This window comes from Adelges cooleyi, unplaced genomic scaffold (genome assembly GCF_023614345.1).
Source record: "Adelges cooleyi isolate 19-005CV unplaced genomic scaffold, UGA_ACOO_1.1 ACOO_flye_CR_arks_rails_tigmint_CR_PRNA_23, whole genome shotgun sequence".
Taxonomy (NCBI): Eukaryota; Metazoa; Arthropoda; class Insecta; order Hemiptera; family Adelgidae; genus Adelges; species Adelges cooleyi.
The window spans coordinates 6,609,019-6,631,840 of NW_026095893.1; the positions used below are offsets into that span (position 1 = coordinate 6,609,019).

At 28.0% G+C, this 22,822-nt stretch overlaps 5 protein-coding genes across 8 annotated transcripts in view; 3 read left to right on the top strand and 2 right to left on the bottom strand.

Moving 5' to 3' along the window:
- The window catches only part of LOC126836232 (protein trachealess), a 120,946-nt gene extending 118,760 nt beyond the window's left edge, over positions 1-2,186 (top strand). The window contains exons 13-14 of one of the 2 annotated variants that reach the window (XM_050569457.1): positions 110-258; positions 346-2,186. In XM_050569457.1, coding sequence (XP_050425414.1) covers positions 110-258; positions 346-1,425 — 1,229 coding nt within the window. In that variant the 3' untranslated portion in view covers positions 1,426-2,186. The remainder of the gene's footprint in view (positions 1-109; positions 259-345) is intronic. The other variant, XM_050569458.1, reaches the window with a different exon arrangement.
- A 402-nt stretch (positions 2,187-2,588) lies between these two features.
- On the bottom strand, positions 2,589-6,422 carry LOC126836240 (N-alpha-acetyltransferase 80). 2 transcript variants are annotated; one of them, XM_050569470.1, is made up of 5 exons: positions 6,187-6,422; positions 3,925-4,041; positions 3,702-3,850; positions 3,125-3,200; positions 2,589-3,057 (listed from the first exon to the last, which is right to left on the bottom strand). In XM_050569470.1, exons 2-5 carry the CDS (start codon positions 4,023-4,025, stop codon positions 2,886-2,888), a joined length of 498 nt encoding a protein of 165 aa, XP_050425427.1. In that variant the 5' UTR covers positions 4,026-4,041; positions 6,187-6,422; the 3' UTR covers positions 2,589-2,885. The 2 variants fall into 2 exon arrangements, with proteins under 2 accessions (XP_050425427.1, XP_050425426.1); XM_050569469.1 differs by having other exon boundaries at positions 2,592-3,057; positions 3,925-4,072; positions 6,187-6,420.
- LOC126836237 (putative glutathione-specific gamma-glutamylcyclotransferase 2) lies at positions 5,067-6,113 on the top strand. Its single transcript, XM_050569467.1, has 3 exons — positions 5,067-5,349; positions 5,427-5,465; positions 5,528-6,113. Exons 1-3 carry the CDS (start codon positions 5,143-5,145, stop codon positions 5,897-5,899), a joined length of 618 nt encoding a protein of 205 aa, XP_050425424.1. The 5' UTR covers positions 5,067-5,142; the 3' UTR covers positions 5,900-6,113.
- Positions 6,423-11,660: 5,238 nt separating the features above from the next.
- LOC126836235 (tether containing UBX domain for GLUT4) lies at positions 11,661-17,236 on the top strand. Its single transcript, XM_050569463.1, has 9 exons — positions 11,661-11,994; positions 12,070-12,125; positions 12,200-12,369; positions 12,503-12,662; positions 13,542-13,872; positions 14,204-14,337; positions 15,530-15,753; positions 15,909-16,083; positions 16,957-17,236. The coding sequence occupies exons 1-9, from the start codon at positions 11,914-11,916 to the stop codon at positions 17,084-17,086; spliced, it is 1,461 nt and encodes a 486-aa protein (XP_050425420.1). The 5' UTR covers positions 11,661-11,913; the 3' UTR covers positions 17,087-17,236.
- A 5-nt stretch (positions 17,237-17,241) lies between these two features.
- LOC126836233 (mismatch repair endonuclease PMS2) lies at positions 17,242-22,785 on the bottom strand. 2 transcript variants are annotated; one of them, XM_050569460.1, is made up of 15 exons: positions 22,670-22,785; positions 22,431-22,516; positions 22,197-22,356; positions 21,934-22,139; positions 21,164-21,303; positions 20,974-21,079; positions 20,736-20,906; positions 19,820-19,984; positions 19,421-19,544; positions 18,629-19,359; positions 18,409-18,557; positions 18,108-18,208; positions 17,795-17,892; positions 17,568-17,717; positions 17,242-17,423 (listed from the first exon to the last, which is right to left on the bottom strand). In XM_050569460.1, exons 2-15 carry the CDS (start codon positions 22,488-22,490, stop codon positions 17,352-17,354), a joined length of 2,433 nt encoding a protein of 810 aa, XP_050425417.1. In that variant the 5' UTR covers positions 22,491-22,516; positions 22,670-22,785; the 3' UTR covers positions 17,242-17,351. The 2 variants fall into 2 exon arrangements, with proteins under 2 accessions (XP_050425417.1, XP_050425416.1); XM_050569459.1 differs by lacking the exon at positions 22,670-22,785 and having other exon boundaries at positions 22,431-22,659.
- Between the last annotated feature and the right edge of the window lie 37 nt (positions 22,786-22,822).

Consider the following 22,822-nt stretch of genomic DNA (forward strand, 5'->3'; position numbering starts at 1 on the left):
CATTTGATTTATTAGTTAGTAATGACTAATGCGATGAATATAGAATTAATATAATATTATTAAAACAAACAAACCATAATGTAAATAATAATTGTTTTATTTGCTATAGACGGTCGAGGTGGCAATCCTAGAAGAGATCACCTGACACCCGCCGATTTGGACGACGGGCCATCGGCCGATGGCCATGGAGATCCAACTCGTGGACGGAACCACGTGGACATCACCCAATTAAACAGCGGGCCGCCGGAACGCCTGCAAGTAAGTGTCTGCCGAACTGTAAAGACGATTTTAGTGTCTAGTAGTATAGATACCGTCCGCTATAACATCCGCTGATATTTTTTGCAGATAAACAACGTCGGTATTAACTTACTGCCGAAAAAAGGGGACAAACGGAGGGCACACAAAAGGAAAATAACCGAACTTATGTCCCGGGACGAGGACAACAGCTGCTGTAGCAGTTCCGAAGAAGACACTGTGGCCAGAAAACACTTTTCCAGCCTGAGTCCGGCTTCGTCGTCGTGCCAGTCCACTTTGCCGCCCAGTTCACCGAAAACTATCGGCGGCGATAAACGGGGAGGCGTTGGCGATCCAAACGCCGTCAAGGAACTGGAACACGCCATGTCCAAGCACCTACCGTCGTCCGCTGCCGACAAGACGCCGTCGGCCGTCCACCAGCCGACGGACTTTAGCACAGACGCGTTGCTCAAGCAACAGCAGCAAAAAAGTACCATTCAGTGGATCGGTGCCCACCACCTGGGCCACCAGCATCACACACATCACCCCAACGGGCCTTCGCATCATCCGTCTCACAATCAACACCACGGCACGTTGCCCGCGTCCGCACTTCTTCGACAAATCTACGCCAACCGCGAATCTGTAATCAGGGCCAACGTGCACGCGCCTAGATCGCCGGGCGGCGGCGGTGGGACGGCCGTCTACTACCCCGGCGAGATGAACACGTTGCCGACGCCGCCGGGCAGCGAGGGCGGTTACGGCGAGCAGCAGTTCATGCCTCAAAAGCCGAGCGGCGACTTCAACGGACTGGTACCGCCGCCGTACAACTACGCCGACTATCATTCCGCGATGACTCCCCCGTCTTCCGTGTCACCGCGGGACAAGCAGCAGCCGCTCAACGCTTACGACGCGTACGCTCCGACGGCCGACGTACTCCGACAACAGTACGGACATCACGCAGAGGTGACGTCGTCGCTGCCGCTTAAGCCACAACCTTACAACCCCGGACCCGTGCTCGACCACTATGACCAGTCAGCGCAATTCTATCATTCGGCCGCCGGGTTCCATCTTTACCATCCGTCGTCAGCTGGTAAAACGGCTGCCGGTGGCCCACCTCCTCCTCCGCCACCACCAGCAGTATACTTGGACCCGTTAAAAAATCCACACAACTGGTACCCGACGCCTTCATAACGACGATAATGCAACAGCACAGCAATAAATATAATATGATACCAAACCTTATTTATGTTATTTAATAAAATATATTATACCTAATATTGTACCTCAATGTATAGGTAATATAATGGTAAACAAATTGGGTAATTTTTTTTTTTTTAAATCATTTTGAGACTGTATTACTGTCGTTAATAAATAATATAGTCTTTTTCATTTTATCTTTAGTTTCTAATTTATGATTATTATAAATTAACTAACCTTAAATAACTATAGGTATGTTTGTATTAGCTTACCAAAGGATACGTTTTAAAAAGAAACTGTAAATTTAAGATTAATGTGTACTAACAATTTCCAATCGTAACCAAAGATTAAGTTCAATAGTGTAAGCCATTACCTGCACAACTCATACGGTAGGTAATTTGAAGTGAGAAAATGGAAATAGTTATTTATAGTATAAATTTTAACTTTCATAATTCATACCTATGCATTTAATTCATTTAAATAAAAATTATTATTTTTTCATCCCCACTAATAGTTTGTTTCAATAGAAGTAAGCACATGTATTATACATTTACTTAAGTCTTCTAAAAAAAAGTATCATTTAAGTTAAAAAAAAATGTATAATATTTCAAATTGAGTAAATTACCGAACCGCCTATTAATTTAACTTCTTCTTTTGGCTTTCTAAATAACTAATTTATATTAAATATTATTAATTATATATTTATATTTGAATATTTTTTACTCGAGACTACATGGAACATACAATTAAACATACGTATTATAATATTCATAGATGAATTTTTGTTTATAAATGTCCAACTATCATTTTGTTATCTTTAATATTATTGTTTAAATAATAGTTTTCATTGTGAACCTTTATTTAAAGTATTAGTAAGTAATTGTTTTTAGTGTATGATTATACTATACTACGATCTAGTAAAACAAATTAGTAGTTAAACATAAAATATTTATAATCCTTTGAATCATACATACATAATGAATATCATATCAAACTTTATTTTAAATTAATTATATATGTGTAATTTTAGATTTGCATTTTTCATGATTAAAAGACTACTAAACATTATGTTAATGATGTCTGAAACTATTATTTGTAAAAGTTATGTACTATAATTATTTCCATTATATAATATTCTATGTACTCATGAAAAATCTCAAAACGTATTTTGGCATTGTTTTTAGTTAATTTTTTTTTATATATTATGATTATTTTACGTTGGCTCAATTAATTTGTAAATAATGTAATTTTTTTAAAACTATATATAAATTAGTATTGTACAGTATACACAATTTTAAACTATTATTATTATTATTATTATTATTAATAAAGGTAATACTGTTAGTTAGGTTAACTGAAATGTGCAATAGCCACACATGCGTTTATAACAGTGATAATATAATTCCTTGTTTGTAAATTAAAAAATATAACAAAAACAAAATATAAGTTGTTCATTATAATTTTTTTTTCATGTATATCTTCTTCGAAGGACTTATAATGACAGGTAACTTTTGTACAGATGAAAAACTGCCATAAATGGACACTGGTGGACACCTCACATAGCCAAGCTTGGAATAAAAATCTTCTTTATCTTTAGTAGACAAGTACACCGTATTTATTCCCAACCTATTGAAAGAACAAAATAAAAATTACTTATGTTCGTGGACATTTAACAATTTATTTCAGTCTTTACGTTTTTATGTATTCCTCGGTTTTATACATTAAAAATTTGCCAAGGCCTTTTCCACGATATCTGTGGTCAATAACAACTATAAAATATAATGGCTCAATTACAGACATTTATCATTAAATAATAAATAGATGCTTACATTGTTAAATAAATTCATTTAAAAATTTTATTATCATTACAAATTACAAGTATAGAAAATATAAAATTCTACAAAATGAACATTTTAAATTTTAAGTTTTTCTTTGGAAGTTTAAACATTTTGTTTTACCCATATCATGTTTTTTGTATTAATAAAATCTATAATATTATGATAAATGTAGGCAATAAAATAAATGTGATCATTTCAGGATACATTTCATTTGCTTTATGATGAGCAGTATATTTTGTATGCACTCTAAAATGCTAAAATATTAACAGTAATTATTCAAAATTGGTTAGGTTTTAATAGGTTATTTATTGTGATTATAATTAATTCAATTATATTCTGATTACAAATTAAAACATTTATTTTGAAAATATTAGTTTTCTTTCACTTTACATTGAACACAATTGACACGTAAAGAAATAATGGTTAACTTACCACTTTCAACAAAGCAACTGCCTAGCATTGATGGTATCGGAGTAATTTTCGAATGTCCTATTACAGCCTTATTTCCGTTATTTTCAAGTTTTTTTACTAGCACAAGTGATGTTGGTAACGTGTCACATGAAGCCTCCAAGCTATGAAGTCTTTAATAAATAGATAAGTAATACAATTATTGTTAAACCAAATTTTCTATTTTTATATAAATAATAGTTAATACCTGGCAGTTTCACTACGAGGCCATTCAGAATTGATTACAGCACAACAATCTTTAATGAAATGTTTATTTCTATGAAGTTGCAATACTCCAAATTCTTCCATGTCTCATTTTTAAGTACTTAAAGTAAAATCAATCACAATTTATACTTCTAAAAAAAAACATACAGTTGTAATTTAATTTAAAAAAAATTAAAAATTATCAGAGACGCAATTAGCCAAAATTTGTTTGGACGTCTAAAGTTTCCAGTCATATAGATAACAATAAAAAAAAACACTGAAACAATGTTAATCATGGTTGTTGACACTTTTTTGAGGTGTAAATAATTTTTTAAGAGTATAAAAGCCTCAAGGCTCGTCCTTTTTTATTATTTGCTCTGTAAATTGGATAGTATAATAGTATATTATATAAAAATAAATTTACATAATATTATATATTACACAAAAGTGATAAAGATGTGGTTTTTTAATTTAAATTGTGTTTATATAATACTGAAATAAAACCACTTTGATGTGTCTACATAAAACTATAAAAAAAAACTGTTTAAATACAGATATAATTTTTTTTTTTTTGAAAACTGATGGTTATAGACTAGAATTAATTAGAACTTTAAAGTGAGGCTGTGCTATTGGTTTTATAACATTTTAGTATTGAAAAAAAAAAATTATGTCTAGATGACAATAGCAAAAGTCAAAATGTATCATAGTTAATTATATACAGTGACCAAGGTAGGCAGTAGAGGAGTTTTCTTTTTTATTACGTAAATTCTCAAACTTTACTAGGTACTGAATTAAAAAACTGACTATTACAAATAAACTGTCATCAAACAAGTTATAGGTCTAAAAAGTGGACTTAAATTAGATCTACTCAAGAAAGAAAATATTTTGAAAATTATAATACTCTAGTTTTTAATGATTTTAAAAATATTAAACATTCTATAAGTCTTAATAATAAAAATAGATATTCTAGTATACTGTAAAATAAATGTACAAAAGTAAAAAAAAAATTGTGTTTTCAATAATAATAAAATTGTAGCTTACATTTCAGTGTTCAATAAAACAGCGCTATCTATTTGTCTAAATAAGAATAAACTATTATTGATTTTATAATGCAATTTTCTTGCAAATCCTTAGAAACCCTATCGCTATGTTATCAAAAGTTAATAAATAAGAAAAATAAGAAAATTATACATCAGGATTAAAGCAACTATAGGTAATAAAAATGAAACTCGAAAATTTATTGGATAGTCACCGCTTTATTAGTGAACCAACCGACACGATGGACAACCATATGTTTTGGATTTTTGGTTATGGATCCTTAATTTGGAAAGCAAACTTTCCTTTTATTAAAAAATATTCTGGGTACATAAAAGGATACACTAGGCGCTTTTATCAATATAGCCCTGATCACAGAGGCACTCATGAATTTGTATGTTATAAACTATATGTATATAAAAATAATATGTCCTTTATGTTAAAACTAAACAGTATAAAAATAATTTTCAGCCTGGAAGAGTAGTTACACTCATACCATCAACTGATGAGGTTAGTACCAATAAACCATAAGATTGTTTGTTAAATGAATGCTTTGCTTAATATTTTTACAGAGTTGTGTATGGGGTATAGCTTATGCAATTGATGATCGTGAAATAAATCAAGTATGTGCGAGCTTAGACTTCCGTGAACGTTCAGGGTATACTAAGAAAGTGATACAGTTTTTTACTAATTCACCCGATGATGAAGCTCCAAAAAAAGTTACTATCTACATAGCTGATGAAAATAATGAATGGTATGCTGGAGAAGCTCCTATTCAGCAAATTGCATCAAGAATAATAATGTGCCATGGAACTAGCGGTCCAAATCCTGATTATGTGTATAAGTTAGCATCAGAAATGAGGCGAATAGCTCCTGATGAAGATGACAAACATTTATTTGAACTTGAAGCTGCGTTAAAATTAATTGACTGTAAAAATAAATAATTAAAATCATATTTTGTTAAAGTAATTTAATAGTTGAGAAATTATAAATGTTTTATCTATTATTTACAAAATACGCGTTTGATTTTAAATAATATTTTATAGAAAGGTGTATTTTACAAAACAAAAAGGTGTTGAAATTAGAAATTGTTTTATTTGTTTATTTTTACTAAAATGTAAGCCAAGAGATATATTATTATTCAATAAAATTATTACTATACTGTCATTAAAAACTATCATAACCAACGTTTTCTGATTTTGCAGTTATTATAAGATTCTAAAATACCTACCTATTGGTTTGATCCTGGAATTCTTTGAAGTTTATCATTTTTTACATAGGTTTTAAAGATTTGGTTCCAATAGAGGAACATTTAAAAAAATGTTATTTTTTAAAATGTTTTCAGTATACTGATAATTAGATCGTAATTAACTTTTACAATTTACAGCAATACTCAATTATATTTTTACCAATATCGTGATTTACAGAAATTACTACAAATTTGTAATTTATAATTTATTGTAAAAAACCTACATATCTAGTACGATGTAGAGATGATAAGGTGACGCCATTCCAACCAAATCAGTGGGTCAAGAAATTACGGCATTTTAGTAGTACAATTTTGTCACGTAGATAGCGCCACTATTCGCCCGGAGGCCGACTTTTATATGGAACCAATAGGGTTTTTTACATATTATTATATGTTACTGTCATTTTTATTGCTAAATAAAAATATATTACATCGAATTTAAGTTTAATACAAAATTTCACCTAATGAAAAACCGTTAACAGACAAGCAGTGGATGGATAAATTAAAAGCCTAAGTAGCCATCCATGATTATTTGTCGTTAAAACAAATTGTATCTGCCAAGAAAAACAAAATAAACGATTGCCATTTGCCTCAACCCAACCAGTAAAAAGAAGGTAAAAACTGAAAACAGCCCTTCCACTACACAATTGTTCAATGAAAGTGTTGTTAAAGAACTCGAGGAAGAGGAACACATTGATGTCGAAGATAGCGAAGAACCAAAAAAGAAAGAGGAAGAAGAAGAAGTAAAAGATATCGATGATGAGTTGGGAAGTGATTTTTACCAAAAAGAGTATTGACAATAAATTGTTGCCTCGGATAGACAGGCATTTATTGCTATGTGAATTTTACATGAAAAATCAATTTTTATGTTCTGGTGTTGGATATTTTGTATAATGATAGTATTTACAATTATTATTAATTTATAAACGACATGTTAATTTTAGTTAGGTTTAATATTACGCCTTTAATAAGTATAATACAGACTAGTGGTGGGACTATTCGAAAAAAAACAATTCGAATATTCGAATACTTTTTTCGCACGAATATTCGAATTTTTTATTCTATCTATTTTTAATAATTTATTACAAAATAAATATAATTATAATGAATTATTCTTAAAAAGTATAGTTAACCTAACTAAATGTTTAGTATGTTAATCCAACTACTCGTAAACAACTAAATTAGTTTCTAACTAAAATGATATTGTAGGCGCAGCCATATTATAGTAGATCAAACAAGAATATTTCCAAACATTTACTATAACCAAATTATTTTTTTCCGTGTAAAAAAACATAACTAAAAAATCTCTTAGATTAAGAAGTTTTTTTTAGTTTTTTATGCGAAAATTCGAATATTCGAATTATTTATTACTATTCGAATTATTCGAATATTCGAATTATTTTCATACGAAGAGTTTTATTCGATTATTCGAATAATTCGAATAATAGAAAAATTCGATTCGAGGTCTTAGCTCTAATACAGACCTATATAAGTCCTGAAATCTGATAACATTTTTGACATAACAATTTAATTGTTAAATACTTTTTTTTATTTAATTCTTATAAGTTATATAAAGTATTTGGGATTCCATATAAATGAGTCCTATTTACTTATTAACTCAACATCTGAAAAAAATCTTATATTATTTTTACAGTATATAATAAATTGATGCATGTTTGAAAATAGGGTCCGGTGAGTGGTGATATGAGATATGTACGTCAAAATCTTTCAAGTAGGCTTCTCTAATCATATCGTGGCCTTAATAAAACTATCCGTCCCTCTAAACTATACTTCTAAAATTGCATTAAAAAAAATGTAAAACCACATTCCTAAATCCTAATAATTATAGAAATAATATACATATGATTTAAGATTAAAAACATAGTTAATTTTTGTTCACTAATTAAGGCGTTGCGTCGTCTGCACCAGTGTAATGTCAAAAAAAGTAACAATGACCTATCATATTATTTAAAAATATTTCCAAACCATTTTCATTAATATTCAATTAATTAAGTTTTATATCTTTCATTTGATCAAGATTATTTTTATAATAAATAATTGTTTGAATACAACGCATGTGCATACTGGACGAGCTACTATATACAGTATACACCCTTCTATCAACCACAATTACTCTGTCAAATAATTCAATCTATGCTAAATTCATATTAATAATTTAAAGCAAATTTTGTGTTCAAAGAGATCCTTTATTATATAATATAATATAGGATCTCTTTGAACACAAAATTTGCAAACCTTTGCTGACTCTGTGTGAGTTTTTAACTGCTGGAAACAATTCGTTTCTATGTTAACTTCTGCTTGTTGTTTGAATAACAGGACGTAGCAATTGTATACCTATTGATAGTATATTAAAAGTCAATACTTAGATTTTAATATTTTCAGCGAACAATATGCATTGTGTCGAAGCGTTCTGCAGATATATTTTACGTTAAAACAATTACTTTTTTGAACGACTTAAACATTACTGTCATGTTCTACCATAAGTTTGGGCGTAACTTCAAGCTATTTCAAAAAAAAAATCCGAAGGAGGCCAAAAACTCAAAAGGGGTTTCGCCTGGAGTCTTGATGGTAGGTATTTTGAACACATACAGTTATTATATTATGTAACATAATACAGCAATATGTTCTTTTCTCTCATTGTTATTCATAATAACTGTTTAAAAAAAAACAGAAAACTTTTATAAGAACACTTGGAATTTTAAAAGTTGGTGAATTAATTTAAGCATTTGAGAGTCTAACAGGGCGATTTTACATTTGGTCTTCAGAGTAGGTAATGCAAAAACCCAGCATGCTGTGTAGAAATCTCTTAATATATAATAATTTAGATACCAAATCTAAAGTCCAAATCCAATTATTACAAAATACTATTTACTAATATTATGTTAAATTTTTTTTTTAGATTCAAATGCAATTATTTACACGTGGCGGTCGATCATAAATTTCCTAATAAGTATAAATAATACGAAGTAACCCGTAAGCAAAACATGTAGTAATTTATTTTAAATATTAATAATAATTTAATTGTATACAGCTGTAAGGGTCCGGAATTAACTACAGACGAAATAATTGTACTTAAATTTCTCTGCTCAGTAAAATTCTTACATATTAAATTTAAAATAAAATAATTGAAAAAACATTTTTTTTATACCTATGACGGTTTGTTAATTCTAGACATTTTTCTAGTGCTTGATTTAGTATAAGTAATGTATTCCTCAGACGAATTTATAAAAAGGGAGTGTAATTATTGGAAATATTTTTTTCAACTAAATCAATACATTTATGAGTAATATATTCTGGTCTCACTTGGAAGTAAAATAAAGATACCTAGTAGGTACCTACGCTAAAATATCTAAACAATTGAGTTACCTCCCCTCCCCTCTACTAAGTCAAGTACTGTGTGGATTAGGTCTATGTACGATGATGCCATTTTACTTCCAATTCTCCCTTTATAAGTTATTCTGGACAACCGCACAATTATAATTTATTTATTTAAGTAAATTTACACATTTTAGCACTATTGTCATTTCAGATAATTGAACTAAACTATTTTAACAATTTTTTCGTTTGTAACTTCTCACTTTCGCGTTGTGGTCGTTCTCGTTATAGTTCATAAACCTCTCACATTTTCTGCTCAGTAAAAATTAATTACTTACTTTAAAATTTGCGTCCAGTTAATCAAGTCACAACATTTTGTTCACCAACAAGATCTTTTTTGGAAATCAAATTACCAATATCTATCTCGTGGATAACCTCCTTCGTACTTTCTTATACGCAAAGTCTGTCGATACCGGGATATTTTAGTCATTAAGTTAGTCATAAGTTAGTGCATTGAGTTAGTCTTAAGTTAGTCATTAAGTTAGTCTTAAGTTAGTCATAAGTTGTATGCCCGGATCGACTTCGATGCATAAGTCCACCATTGTCTGTTGTATGGCCGCCCAGTCTGTCGATACCGGTTAGTCATTAAGTTAGTCATTAAGTTAGTCATAAGTTATGCCCGGATCGACTTCGATGCGTAAGTCCACCATTGTCTGTTGCGTGGCCGCTCAGTCTGTCGATACCGGGATATTTTAGTCATTAAGTTAGTCTTAAGTTATGCCCGGATCGACATCTATGCGTAAGTCCACAATTGCTTGAAACGCCCCTATCACACATTTCTGGTGGTTGTACAGTAAATTCAATTTGAGCATCATCGTAGATGGAGATACCACATTAAAAAAAACGAGCCAAATACTCTACCTCATGGGTGGTTTGGAAACGAGTACACAATCCCTAATACGAAGTAACCGGTAAGCAAAACATGTAGTAATTTATTTTAAATATTAATAATAATTGAATTATATACAGCTGTAAGGGTCCGGATTTAACTACAGACGAAATAATTGTACTAAGTTTCTCTGCTCAGTAAAATTCTTACTATTTAAATTCAAAATAAAATAATAGAAAAAACACTTTTTTATAAGTCTGGTTTGTTAATTCTAGACTTTTTTCTAGTGCTTGATTTGGTATAAGTAATGTATTCCTCCTTATTGACGTCTTCTAATAAGGTACACCAACGAAATTAGTGTTCCTAGGGATGATATTTGCATCACCAATAATTGTTAATATTTTGTGTCTACATAATATACCGCGGCATATATAATTATATAAAATACTGTTGTTCTTATTCATTTTTATTTGGTGTCTTTGGCCTTTGCCTTATGAACTTAACTTACGTTCATTATTTAAGGAAATTATGGAACATTAAGTATTAGTACATGGATCCACGTCACTGATTAATTGTTCTATATAGTTAGACTTTAATATAACGACTGGCGTTTCAAAGTAGGAAGAAAACTAATATTCGAAAATTGAATTTATTCCCTTTCGGAACACCATGTATACAGTATGGATAATTCTTATGAATGCTACTATAGTTATTAAAATGTATTAATATATACATTTAAAGTACTATAATATACTTATAATTAATTTATAGAACAATTCTACGCTTATTTATTATTATTACTATTATATAAAATTAATAATTAAGTGTAATGTTAGTGTATAGGCTATTGAAACCTCTTTTCTTTTACTATCAACATTTTTCAATTCCTACTTATTCCTTATTCGATTTAATTAACAACTATACATTTATCCTAATATACCTTATATTAATAAGTTTATGTTCAGATTAATGTGTAATTAGTTAATAGTTATTATATATTTTACAAATAATTAACATAAAAAAAATGTTATGTTTATCGTCCATAGTGGCGTCACCTTACCTTGTCTACATCGTAATATCCATGACAAAATAGATTTATCTAATCTAATTTGTCATGGTGATGTCTAGCTACTACAATAATCAATGGTTTTCGTTACCAGCTACCGTGTTACGGTTTTCTAATATTTGGTGATAATTTGATAAGAACAGTAACCGGTGGCGGGTGACAAATGACAATGATTAATGAAAATTTTAATTTTGAGAGTTGTAAAAATACGTAATACGGATAACGGAATACCTAATTTAAATATAATATACCTAATATAGCAAAATAATACATAATTAAATAACATAATATATTGTCTATATATTTTACAGTAAACTAATTTTGCGATTTGTACTTGAAGTGTACTTAAATTTTTGATTTATTCCATTTTTTTCTTCGTAAAACTGTTTTTATATACTAATCTGCCTATTTTTTTAAAATGGCCACTAGTTTAGTAATTCTTGGTGATAATGCTGCCAGAATTACTGTTAAAGTTAACCCTAACATGACTATACTCAATGTAAGTATTATTTCCATTAAACATATTTGTTAATTATTATTTTTTATACATAAACATTTATTTAATTTTAAATAGGTGCTCGAATTAGCTTGTACAAAATGGAAAGTAGATAGCAACAACTATGATTTGAAGTAACTTTTTTTATAATTTTATATAATTGATGTGCGAATGTATAAATAGTAGGTGTATGATTTATTTTTAATAGGTACCATAATAAGATATTGGATACAACTAGCCTTATCCGGTTTACAAATATTGCTAACAATGCTTTATTGGAATTAGTACCAGTTGCTAAATCTAGAATAAACAGCCCAGTTGGTATATGGCTTCAATTAGAAGATGGGTCAAGGTTGACTGGAGAATTTACACCAAATCGTATGTTATTGACCTTCCGTTGGTAACAAGGGTGATAAGTAACCCCAATCTATGAGTGATATACTGTTACCAATGGAATGTTAAAATTGGTATGTTCTATCTTGAACTATATTGTGCATATTATTTATGTTAGAAAGTCTATGGGATGTTATCCAGTCAATTCTTAAAGAAAATGCTGCTAATTATGATAGTCCGGCTATAATTTATACCAGAATGGAAATAATAGGCAAGGAGCAGTTACAAAAGAAATCTTTAAAAGATATTGGTCTTGTTGGTGGTAAAGCATTATTAAGGTTTGTTAAGTAATAAATCCAGAATATCATAAAAAAAACATGTCTATGGTAATTATATTTGTATAAAAATTCAAATCTATAAAATATTATTGCACAGAAACCTCCATGGAATAATACTTTGTAAATATCTACAAAATAAAATATTTTCATTAGTGATAACAGGATTTTTTTATGTTTAGTTCATTTTACTTTCATTGCATATACCTAGTAAATAATATAAAGTAGTAATTATTTGCTGAGAACGTATTGAGTGATTACTGATATTCAGAAAGTTGAGCATTAGAACCATACTACTTTTATTACCAAATGGGTACAGCTATGAATAAGTATACAAAATTCATTTTACATCCATGTAATATTATTAACATTGAATAGTTTACACCTAAGTTAGTTATTACCTTTTTAAATTATGTGACAATAACTTGTTTTCACTGAACTTGCTGACATTTTTTTTAGCTTCACATTATAACTAAGTATTATAATGAGATTTTTTTTTATTTTTAAGTTTGGAGCCTCAACAACTATGTAACCACTACATTAATATTCATTATAATATAGTCTAAAAATCAATATGTATACAAAGTTACTTAACGTGGTCACGAGTTGAGAAAATTTATTTTATCCACTTCTCAAAAACACTTGATGCAACTTAAATATGCACACTATAAATACAATATAAAATATATTATAAACTTGTTAGAAGCGTTTGTAAGTACAGCTTTACAAATGTGCAATGAAAAACCCAAACAAATATCTATCCTTTTCCTTAGAAGGGATGGAAACTTTCTTTATTTTAGTCAAATGTGTTTACATTGTTAACATACCTAGGAATAATTGAAATAAATGGAATAAAATAATAAAATATTTTATTTTTGGTAGGTTATTAAATAAAAGTGAATCAGTCGAACAAGCTCATGTGTATGTGCCTCCAGAAAGAAAGCCAAAAATTGAAGAATCTTCTCAACGTTTAGGTCATAGAGAGAGGTCTCCTATTGATCAATCTAATAATTTAGGTAATCTAGAAAAATTAAAGGAAGAAGTTCAACAAAATCAAGAAACCACAGATATTAATATTCCACCAAAAACTGAGGCAATAGATACATGTGCAACTAATAAAACCATAGAAAATAAGGACAAAAAAAATAAAAAAGATATTAATCCTAAACTCAGTGATGAAGATCTCAACAATTTCAAATCTACTATAAAATATGTTAGTGAAAATATTGTTTATAACTATCTAAAATCTATATTATATCTGTAACAACTATGAATAAGACGTGTGTAAGTCAAATTTTAGTCAAAATTGACTAAGTACGCTAGGATGTAGTCCGAGGCGTCTAGCACACGTTGAATAAATGTCTAACTCGTTGGACCGACAAGAAGACTTTGAGAGAGATGTGTTATTGGCTAAGTTGGGATTTATGGCAGCTGGTCAAAGTTTAAAACCGCTCCCCTGTAAAATCACTGAAATTGACTTGCACACTTATTCACAGTTGTTACAGATATAAGTTTTATAAATATAACTTCAATTTATTTATTAGCTAGATGAACGAGAGACTTTGTTGTTTGACATGATGGATGGAACTTTTGTTACTTACAAAGACGAAGGTGATGATTTCTATGAGCCTACAGTCAAAGATGTAACACTTGTGATGAGGGATTTGAAAAGTTATAGGTAATCATAACATGTTATAAATTATTTTTACCAAGTATTTGATGTATTCATATTTTTAAAAATTATTAAATATTCATTAAACATTTTTACACATAGGTATGTATTTTTTAATTACATCTTATATAATGAAGCACTATAATGTGTGTGATCTTAATTAGGGATAACAGAAAATGTAATACTATCGTTATATTGATATCAGTCGACCATTGAATTGATAATTTGATGAAAATATTGAATTAATTCTTGATTGTATAATTTGTATAGGTAGTGTATTACTATAATGACACTACCATTTTAAACTTAATACTTTTGGCTATGATTATTAATATTAATATATATTTATATTTATATCAGTTTTATAATATAATTCATACTAAATAAAATTACTGTTTGCACGTGGTAGGTGTAGAATAAGATGTAATGGCGTATTTTTTAAGCTGGTAAGTTTTAATTTGATTGACAAACTAGACTCTGGTATGGTAACCTAACCCAACCATAATCTGGTTGATTTTGGGACAAATATTTTGTCAGCATTTGTTGTGAAATGACTGGTGGGAGTTTTTCTTCGAGGGAAAGATATTTTTAAGGCATAGTGACTTGTTGAAGATCACTATAAAACACATAATCTTGAACATAAAATAAAAACTACCCACCTAAACCGAACCAAGTGCCTACTTTAAGCGGTTTGTTTTTAACATTGTTTACATTCATTATAATCTGGTTTAGACGATATTGCACATACTAGGAAGCTGTCCACTGTATAAAATTATTATTTTTAATTAAAGGATTTTAATGAAGATATAAAAAACACAAAACCAAAAAGATAGATTGCTTTTGGATTTGTTGAATCTACAGTTTATATATATATATATATAAATTAGAATTCTTATTAAATTACCTAAATTTAGAATTAAAAAGCCATAAAAATTAAATTAAAATTAATGCAAGTGAGTTTGGGTTATTTTTTGTTTCTTTTTTAAATACATAGTGTTACCACTCCCAAATTTTTATGCCCCATTTCTATTTTTTACTGTGTAGGTTCATATTTATTATAATTGTTATTAAGATTATAAAATATTAATATATTTGTATGGTTTAAAATTAAAATACATTTATATGATTAATTGTTTTAAACAAATTATTAACATATAATAGACCATATATATAATTATAAATTGTGTATTTATTTTAGATCTCAACTTGAAGATGGTCAACTATGTACAAATGCTATGCGAGTTTTACAAAAAACTCAAAACCAATTGAACTTGTTATACCAGTACAAAAAGTGTATTGTTAGAGTACATTTTCCTAACCGATTAGTGTTACAGAGTGTTTTTAAGTCAACTGAAAATGTATCAGACGTAATTAGTTTTTTGCGAAAATATTTAGTCGATGGATCAATGGAATTTCATCTTTGTAAGCATAATTTTTAAAATGTTACTGTGAAATAATTTAGTACAATGACTTACCAAGAAAAGAAGTCGAGGCGTTTTACAACTATTATAACATCTTCCTTACTTTATATGTATTATTATAAATTAATTAATTAACATAATGGTACAATTTTTTAGTTACTGCACCACCTAAAATCATTTTAAACCCAGAAGAAACACTTTTAGAATGTGGATGCGTGCCATCTGCTATGGTACATTTTTCAAGTATGACAGAAAGTGATCATTTGAAACCAGAGCTCAGGGAGAAAATTGTTTCTGCAAACCAAGCATCAATAGCTGCATATCTTGTCAGGTTAACAAAACACATTCATTTTTATATTATATCAATGAAATCAGGGTTCAACTGGGAGATCACTTTTGGGGGCTCGGGAATTGAAGATTACAAATGATAAGATCATTAATTAACAATACTTAATCATACAATATACTATATATATGTATGAATGTATGTATAAATATATAGCATTCTTAAAAAGAGACCAATAATATTTGAGCAAATAGGTGATAATAGCAAATAATATGATTTCTTTGTGTAGCAAGTATATTGACTAGAAATTGTACCCTAAAAGTACTTTATTGGGTCAAAAATTCTTGTAAGATAAGAAACAAACAAAAAGATTAAGGGATTATTTATGTATAAAGAGATACCATTACTTGTATATTTATTAACTAATATTAGTGGATAAATTGACTAATCTTACATTTTTAGAATAATTATAATAGGTAGCAGATTCTCATGACAATTAGAAACAAAATCGGTAATGTCACCCAATTTTTTTTAAACATTTCATACTCTAACACCATACAGCTTAAGAATATATAATCTTTTTTTTATTTCTTTCAAAATGTCAAAAATATTTTGGGTTTATTATAAGATTGTAATGGAGGATTCGATTAAAATATTTTGAGTAATATTGTTTAGGTAACACAAATTATATTCTACTTTTTAAAATACTTCCAAAATGCCATTCTTCTTAATAAGAAATATGATAACATATAAAATATTGTTTTATGAAAAAATATGTTGTCTTCTTGAAAATTAGGATTTAATACATCATAAGGGTTTCTTTGCAAAACAAAATAAAATATATACTTAATATTTTTTCCATTTACATAAAATATATATATAAATAATAAAATAATTTTTTAATTTTGTATATTTTAGGAAAGAAAGAGCTAAAAATTCTAAAACAACTAGCAATGAAGTACCACATGATGAAGCTCAACAAAATCCAGGTCCTAGTAGAAAGTCGAATCAAGAAATCAAACAGAAACCTAAATGGTTTAAGCCATAGTGATATATTAAATATTTTAAACACCTATTAATGTCCAAATTAAATTTGAATTCTCGATATCATTATTAATAATAATTTATTATTGTATAAAGGAAAATTTAAAATTAGTTCAAAAAAACAAAATAATTAAATTTATAAAATATAAACCAAATTATGTATATATTCATAAAATACATAGTTACTGTTTACAAACTAAAAATGATTTTATAATTTTATTCAGTCTTTTGCAATTGTTGCATTCTTTTTTATTTATACTCTCGATTGATTACTCTAATTTTTGTTCTAATAACACCAAGTTTACTAAATGTCTCATAGTTGGTCTTCCATGAGGGCAATTCTACAAAAAAAAAAAAAGTATTTTTTTGTAAGCTGTAAGATACAATAAGGATACAAGTTCATAGATAGCATATTTTAGTAATAACTTTTATAGTTAGTTAGATATTATAGTAAGAGGTAATATTGCAAATGTAAAAAGGCTTACCCAAGGTTGTTCAATTACTCCCATATTATTTATCAGTTTTCTCATATCATTTTTATTTAGCACAGTCCCAATCATAACAGACTTACGACAAGCCCGAGAAGCAAACATAGAACGAACTCTAGATGGCCTACATAGGGTATGTGGTGAATCCTTTAAAAAAGAAAAAAATTTGTTCACTTTTGAAAGATATGTTTTTAAGGATATTTTACGATGGGTATGATTCATACTTGCAACATAAATAAAAGTTCGTCGACATCTTCTTTACCAAATTTCCAATTTTTACTCATTGGGATCATGGTCATTTTTACTTTTTTTGTAGTTACTTCTAAAAAAAAAAAAATCAGAAAATATAATGCATGCAACGTCAAACATATGAACAATTTATCATCATGTCTAAAAACTAAGTAGAGTAAGTTAGTCCGTAAACTGTTATATTTTTATTGGTATAATAGAGGTAAAAAAAATAATTGCATTTAATATTATGCATACAAGTGTAGTTTAAAAATAGTATGTAATTATAATATCTAAAATTGAATTTACCACTTTCTTGAATTTCAAAATCGAAACCATTCATTCGGAAAATATCAATATTTTCAATTAAAATCATTTCATTAACAGCAGTGAGCTCCAATTGTTGTGGCCTATAACAATAAAAAAAAAAACATACTTGTTATCTAAGTAGCCCATTTCTTACTCATCTAAAAATATCATTCTTTTAATTATTATCATTTGGTAATTATTTATTTATTTGGTATTTATAATTGTATACTTAATACAAATATCTGGAAACCAATTTTTGGAAAAATATTAATTGAACTTATATTAATTAATTTATACTTACACAACAAGTTTTTGACTTGTGATTTTAGTGGTTTTTTGTAGTGTCTCAAAGTTATATTTCTCGTCAGTAGCATGTTGATCGACTATGAATAAATCTGCATCGAGTTTTGTAATAATAAATCCCAGGTTAAACTGTCCTATTATACTCATCTTTTGTAAAAAAAAAAAAATAATAATAATAATATATAAATTGTATAATTATACTATAAATATTTATTTACTTGGCTAAACATAGTTTTAGTGATTTCTTTACTTAATTCGTTTTCAGCTTGTTTATTTTTATTAGGATCAATTGCAGCATAAAATCGGGTTTTTGCTTTTCTTTTTTTCACTTCTTTACTCCATAAGTTTTTTAATCTTTGTTCTATTTCATCAATAGTTATTCTCACAACAACTTCTCTTCTACTTGCGGTTGCACTTGATTTATCTATTTCGATGCATTTATGAGGAGTATTCGAAGATGAACTGTCAACGATGTCTACATCAGCTTCACCTACAGATGATATATTCATTTCATCTGTTGAACCACTATGATCACTTTTATATTTTACAGTTTGAAATGATTTTTCACGATCTTCGACTAAATTATGAGTTAGAGTAGAAAAACTTTGCAAATTAAAATTTTTAGTTTCAAATTGTTTATAATCAGTTTTTTCAATAACAAAATGCTTTTTTTCAAATTCAGTTGTTTTGTTTCCTTCAGTATTATCTTGCATGAAATTACATTTTTTAACACAGAAATCAACTTTAGATTCTTGGTTTTCATTTTTGTCTTCTATATCAACTTCATCATTAACCTCATGTTTCTTTTGTAAAAATGTATCTATTCTGTTTGTAGTAACTACTTTAGATTTTTCAGATTTCCATCGGCTAAGCTTGGCTTTAATTTGATCTACATGACTACTGGAATTTTCTTGTTGGTTCAAATTTGAATTTGTAGCCAGCTTTGGTTCTAACACATAAATAAATTAACATAAAAAAATATAATTCAAACACTATTTTTTACTACTTACGTTTAATAATACTATTTTCTAAAATGGTCTCATCATGTGATCTTTTTAATGAGAATGATTCATAAATAGATGTATTTATTTTGTATGTAGATGGGATGGTTTCGTATAATCTAGTTAAACTCATCTTAGAAGAGAAATAAATAATAATTATAGTTTTTGCATTACAATATATTCTTAGATAAAGTGCAGTTGGATAAGTTGAAAGGATATGACATATATGCAAGGTCGGTCTGGTAGCAGGAAGGTTGTTTAGGTAATAAATTTATATTGAGAGACTAGTGTATAGGAAAGCAAAAGAAAATGTAGCCCAAATAAGGATAAATAGAAACCATTATGGACATAAGACTAAGCAGGAAGTATGAGTAAAAATTAGATCTGCATAAACTCAAATACACTTACTTTTAAGATTGATATTATGGAATTCTCATTTGTTAAAAATATTTGTCTTTTATCAGGTGTTACATTTACATCTACTTCAGCCCTCTTTATATTAATATTTAAGTAAACAAATGGATATTGATTTTGATTATATTGATGATAAACTTCATTAACAGTTTTAATAATCTATAAAATATAAAACAGATTGATAATTATTATAAAAAGTATTTAATAATTTGTTGAGTAGGTATCATTTAAAAATACCTATATCATTTTTAATTTATCCAAATTTAATAATCATACATTAAATATACAAGTTAAATTAAATTTATATATTTTTAAAATTATTTTTTTTATGGCCTTTATTTAAATATATAATATGTTAATAAAGTATATGTATACTCTTCCATTTACAATGTGCCAGTTTTATAGAATTTGTCGGTTTTATTTAGAAAAAGAGGCAATTCAAATTCTTGTTTTGGTTTTTATTAGTTTTTGTATTCATAAATTTAAATAAATACTTTACTTGACGACTATAAAAGTATTTAGCAGAACATTTAATTTAAATCCAGACTTGGTAATGGTATAAATAGAATTAAAAATATTCTTATCAATTTAATTGTTATAATTTATAATAATTATTAAATTAAAGGATTCAGTCTAAAAACATACTAAAAGTGAATTTGTAAATTGTACAGTAACAAAAAAAATTAACATTTTTATCAATGGGTTAGAATGGTTTTCTATGCTTTTTGCACAATGATTATATTATGTAGTAAGAAAATTCTGAGAAATGTTATGATTCTTAAAATAGGTTTAGATAGCTTAATATTTCACATAAAAACAAGAACCGAAAAAGTGGTCAATAGCACTTTATTTGGACAGAACCTTCAATAATTTGAATACTCATACTGTGATTACTAATTATTATATTTACCTTTGATGGCTCACATGGTCTAGAGTTAATAAAATAAAATTGTCTGTCTTTAGAACTTCTTCCACTATTATGATCACAGCTAGACACATAACCATCAATTTCAAAAATATTTTCTTCTTGTTCACCTATTTCTTCCGGGTTAACTTTTTTAAATTCTAACAAATTACTAGCCTATAAAAAAAAAAAAACTAAATTTGTCAACATCAATTTTGACTTATTCGTTTTTATAGAAAATTACTTGTTTGGATCCAAAAATACAAGAAATATTTTCTAAAACAGTATTACCTCCATGAGTAGAAAGAATAATGTTGTTATTAGATTTTGTTTGGTTAGAACATAATATTCTGAAAAAGCAAATAATTTTCAAAATTAATCATAATATGCAAGTAATTATATAATTTAGAAAATTACAATTACAATGACTATACTTGACTTGTGTAGCTACTAAACAATATCCTGTAACTACTTGAATCATTTTTCCAAATTCTTTTTTTAAATTACGATGAAATTCTTTATATCTCACAGGCAGTGTTGAAAATAAATTTGTTAACGTAACTGCAGTTCCTACCTAAAATTATAATAGACTTTATATTATTTGAATAATAATAAATATATTTATAAAATGTTGTGCTTCCATATAATTTTTTAAAAGTTTAAGAAATTAAACCATAAATAGCTAGGAACAAAGCCAGCATGATAAATTAGTACAGAAAGATTTCAATCATGTCAATTTTGTCAGTTAAGTTAAGCAAGTTTTTAGGAATAATTTATCTGTAATTATTTTGTTAAATAAGACACAATAACCATATTGGCAGAGGTAGAAATGAAGTTAATGTATTGAGTTATTTGTGCTGATGCTTATTGCTGAGTTAGAAACATACAATTTTGTATTATCTTTTTTGGTAATAAGTAAATAATATTTTATTTATTATTGTTAAAATAATAGAATTTTAGTAATAATTAAATAATTGGATATATATTATAACAGTCAACAGTTTGATATTTCGTGATAGTTCCCTTTACTGGGCATACAACTGTCAAAGATGTAAATAGCTACTCCTCACTTTCCAAGTCACAATTTTTTTTGATCAGTGTTAAAATTGAAGCCAGTAGTAATTCAATCTACCAATTCTAAACAGCATTTTAAATATTGTGGTAAACAAAAACAAATGTTATAAAAAGAACAAAATAGTTATACTTGTCTGGCACAGGGTACTTTAATTTTAATATGACCTCGATAGTCAAATACAAGCTTAGTGCCACATGGCTGGGATGTGTGCCTTGTTGTTACTATTACATCGCTAAGAGCACATAGTGAACTTAAAGCTTCTCCGCGGAAACCAAATGTTTCTATAGAGCTGAGATCAGAAAATTCTTGAATTTTGGATGTATGATGCTTCAGAGCTAAAGACAGTAATATTAAATTAATAAAATATAATCTACTTTATATATCTTAATTACCTAGTCCTTCGAAATTATCAGGATGGACACCACAACCATTGTCCGTAACTTCTATCATGTCTTTCCCATATTCCTTTATTTTTAATTCAACAAACGTTGCTCCTGCATCTAAACTGTTCTCAATCAATTCTTTTACTGCAGTAGCCAAGTTTAAAACGACCTTATGGATGAAGAACATAATATAATAATTTTACTTTATTTTTAAAATAGTAAAATTAATTGTCTAGTAAGTACCTGTCCTGAACATATTTTATGAATATCTAATTTACTTATAGGTTTTATTTGACCAGACATCGTAAGTATGAAATAAGTTTGACAATCTAATGTGATATACAAAATTATGTTAGTAAGTAAAATATAGTTGTCTCTTAGTTGAAACAAATTTATAAAAATTAGGGCGTTATGATGAATTTAAGGATAATAATTAGACCATCGAATTTAACGGTATCTCTGATTTATAAACTATGAACTACCTTTATAAATAACAATTGGATTCCATTAATGGGTAAATAATTTAAATTAAAAAACTGACTATAATCATTGGTAAATAAATAAATATGAAAATATTGATAACATAAATTGATAATACCTCCTGAACTCAATATTGAGTTCAGTGATAATAACAC

What these genes read in the sequence shown, in the direction of transcription:
- LOC126836237 (XM_050569467.1), top strand. Translation starts at nt 5,143, where the DNA reads ATGAAACTCGAAAATTTATTGGATAGTCACCGCTTTATTAGTGAACCA. An exon ending in ACAGAGGCACTCATGAATTT is followed by an intron (nt 5,350 to 5,426) that starts GTATGTTATAAA and finishes AATAATTTTCAG; the next exon opens with CCTGGAAGAGTAGTTACACT. An exon ending in TCATACCATCAACTGATGAG is followed by an intron (nt 5,466 to 5,527) that starts GTTAGTACCAAT and finishes ATATTTTTACAG; the next exon opens with AGTTGTGTATGGGGTATAGC.
- LOC126836240 (XM_050569470.1), bottom strand. Translation starts at nt 4,025, where the DNA reads ATGGAAGAATTTGGAGTATTGCAACTTCATAGAAATAAACATTTCATT. An exon ending in CAGTTGCTTTGTTGAAAGTG is followed by an intron (nt 3,201 to 3,701) that starts GTAAGTTAACCA and finishes TATATTTTATAG; the next exon opens with TTGTTATTGACCACAGATAT. An exon ending in ACCGAGGAATACATAAAAAC is followed by an intron (nt 3,058 to 3,124) that starts GTAAAGACTGAA and finishes TTCTTTCAATAG; the next exon opens with GTTGGGAATAAATACGGTGT.
- LOC126836235 (XM_050569463.1), top strand. Translation starts at nt 11,914, where the DNA reads ATGGCCACTAGTTTAGTAATTCTTGGTGATAATGCTGCCAGAATTACT. An exon ending in TGGAGAATTTACACCAAATC is followed by an intron (nt 12,370 to 12,502) that starts GTATGTTATTGA and finishes TATTTATGTTAG; the next exon opens with AAAGTCTATGGGATGTTATC. An exon ending in GGTGGTAAAGCATTATTAAG is followed by an intron (nt 12,663 to 13,541) that starts GTTTGTTAAGTA and finishes TATTTTTGGTAG; the next exon opens with GTTATTAAATAAAAGTGAAT.
- LOC126836233 (XM_050569460.1), bottom strand. Translation starts at nt 22,490, where the DNA reads ATGTCTGGTCAAATAAAACCTATAAGTAAATTAGATATTCATAAAATA. An exon ending in CTAAAACTATGTTTAGCCAA is followed by an intron (nt 18,558 to 18,628) that starts GTAAATAAATAT and finishes TTTTTACAAAAG; the next exon opens with ATGAGTATAATAGGACAGTT. An exon ending in ACAAGTCAAAAACTTGTTGT is followed by an intron (nt 18,209 to 18,408) that starts GTAAGTATAAAT and finishes TTATTGTTATAG; the next exon opens with GCCACAACAATTGGAGCTCA.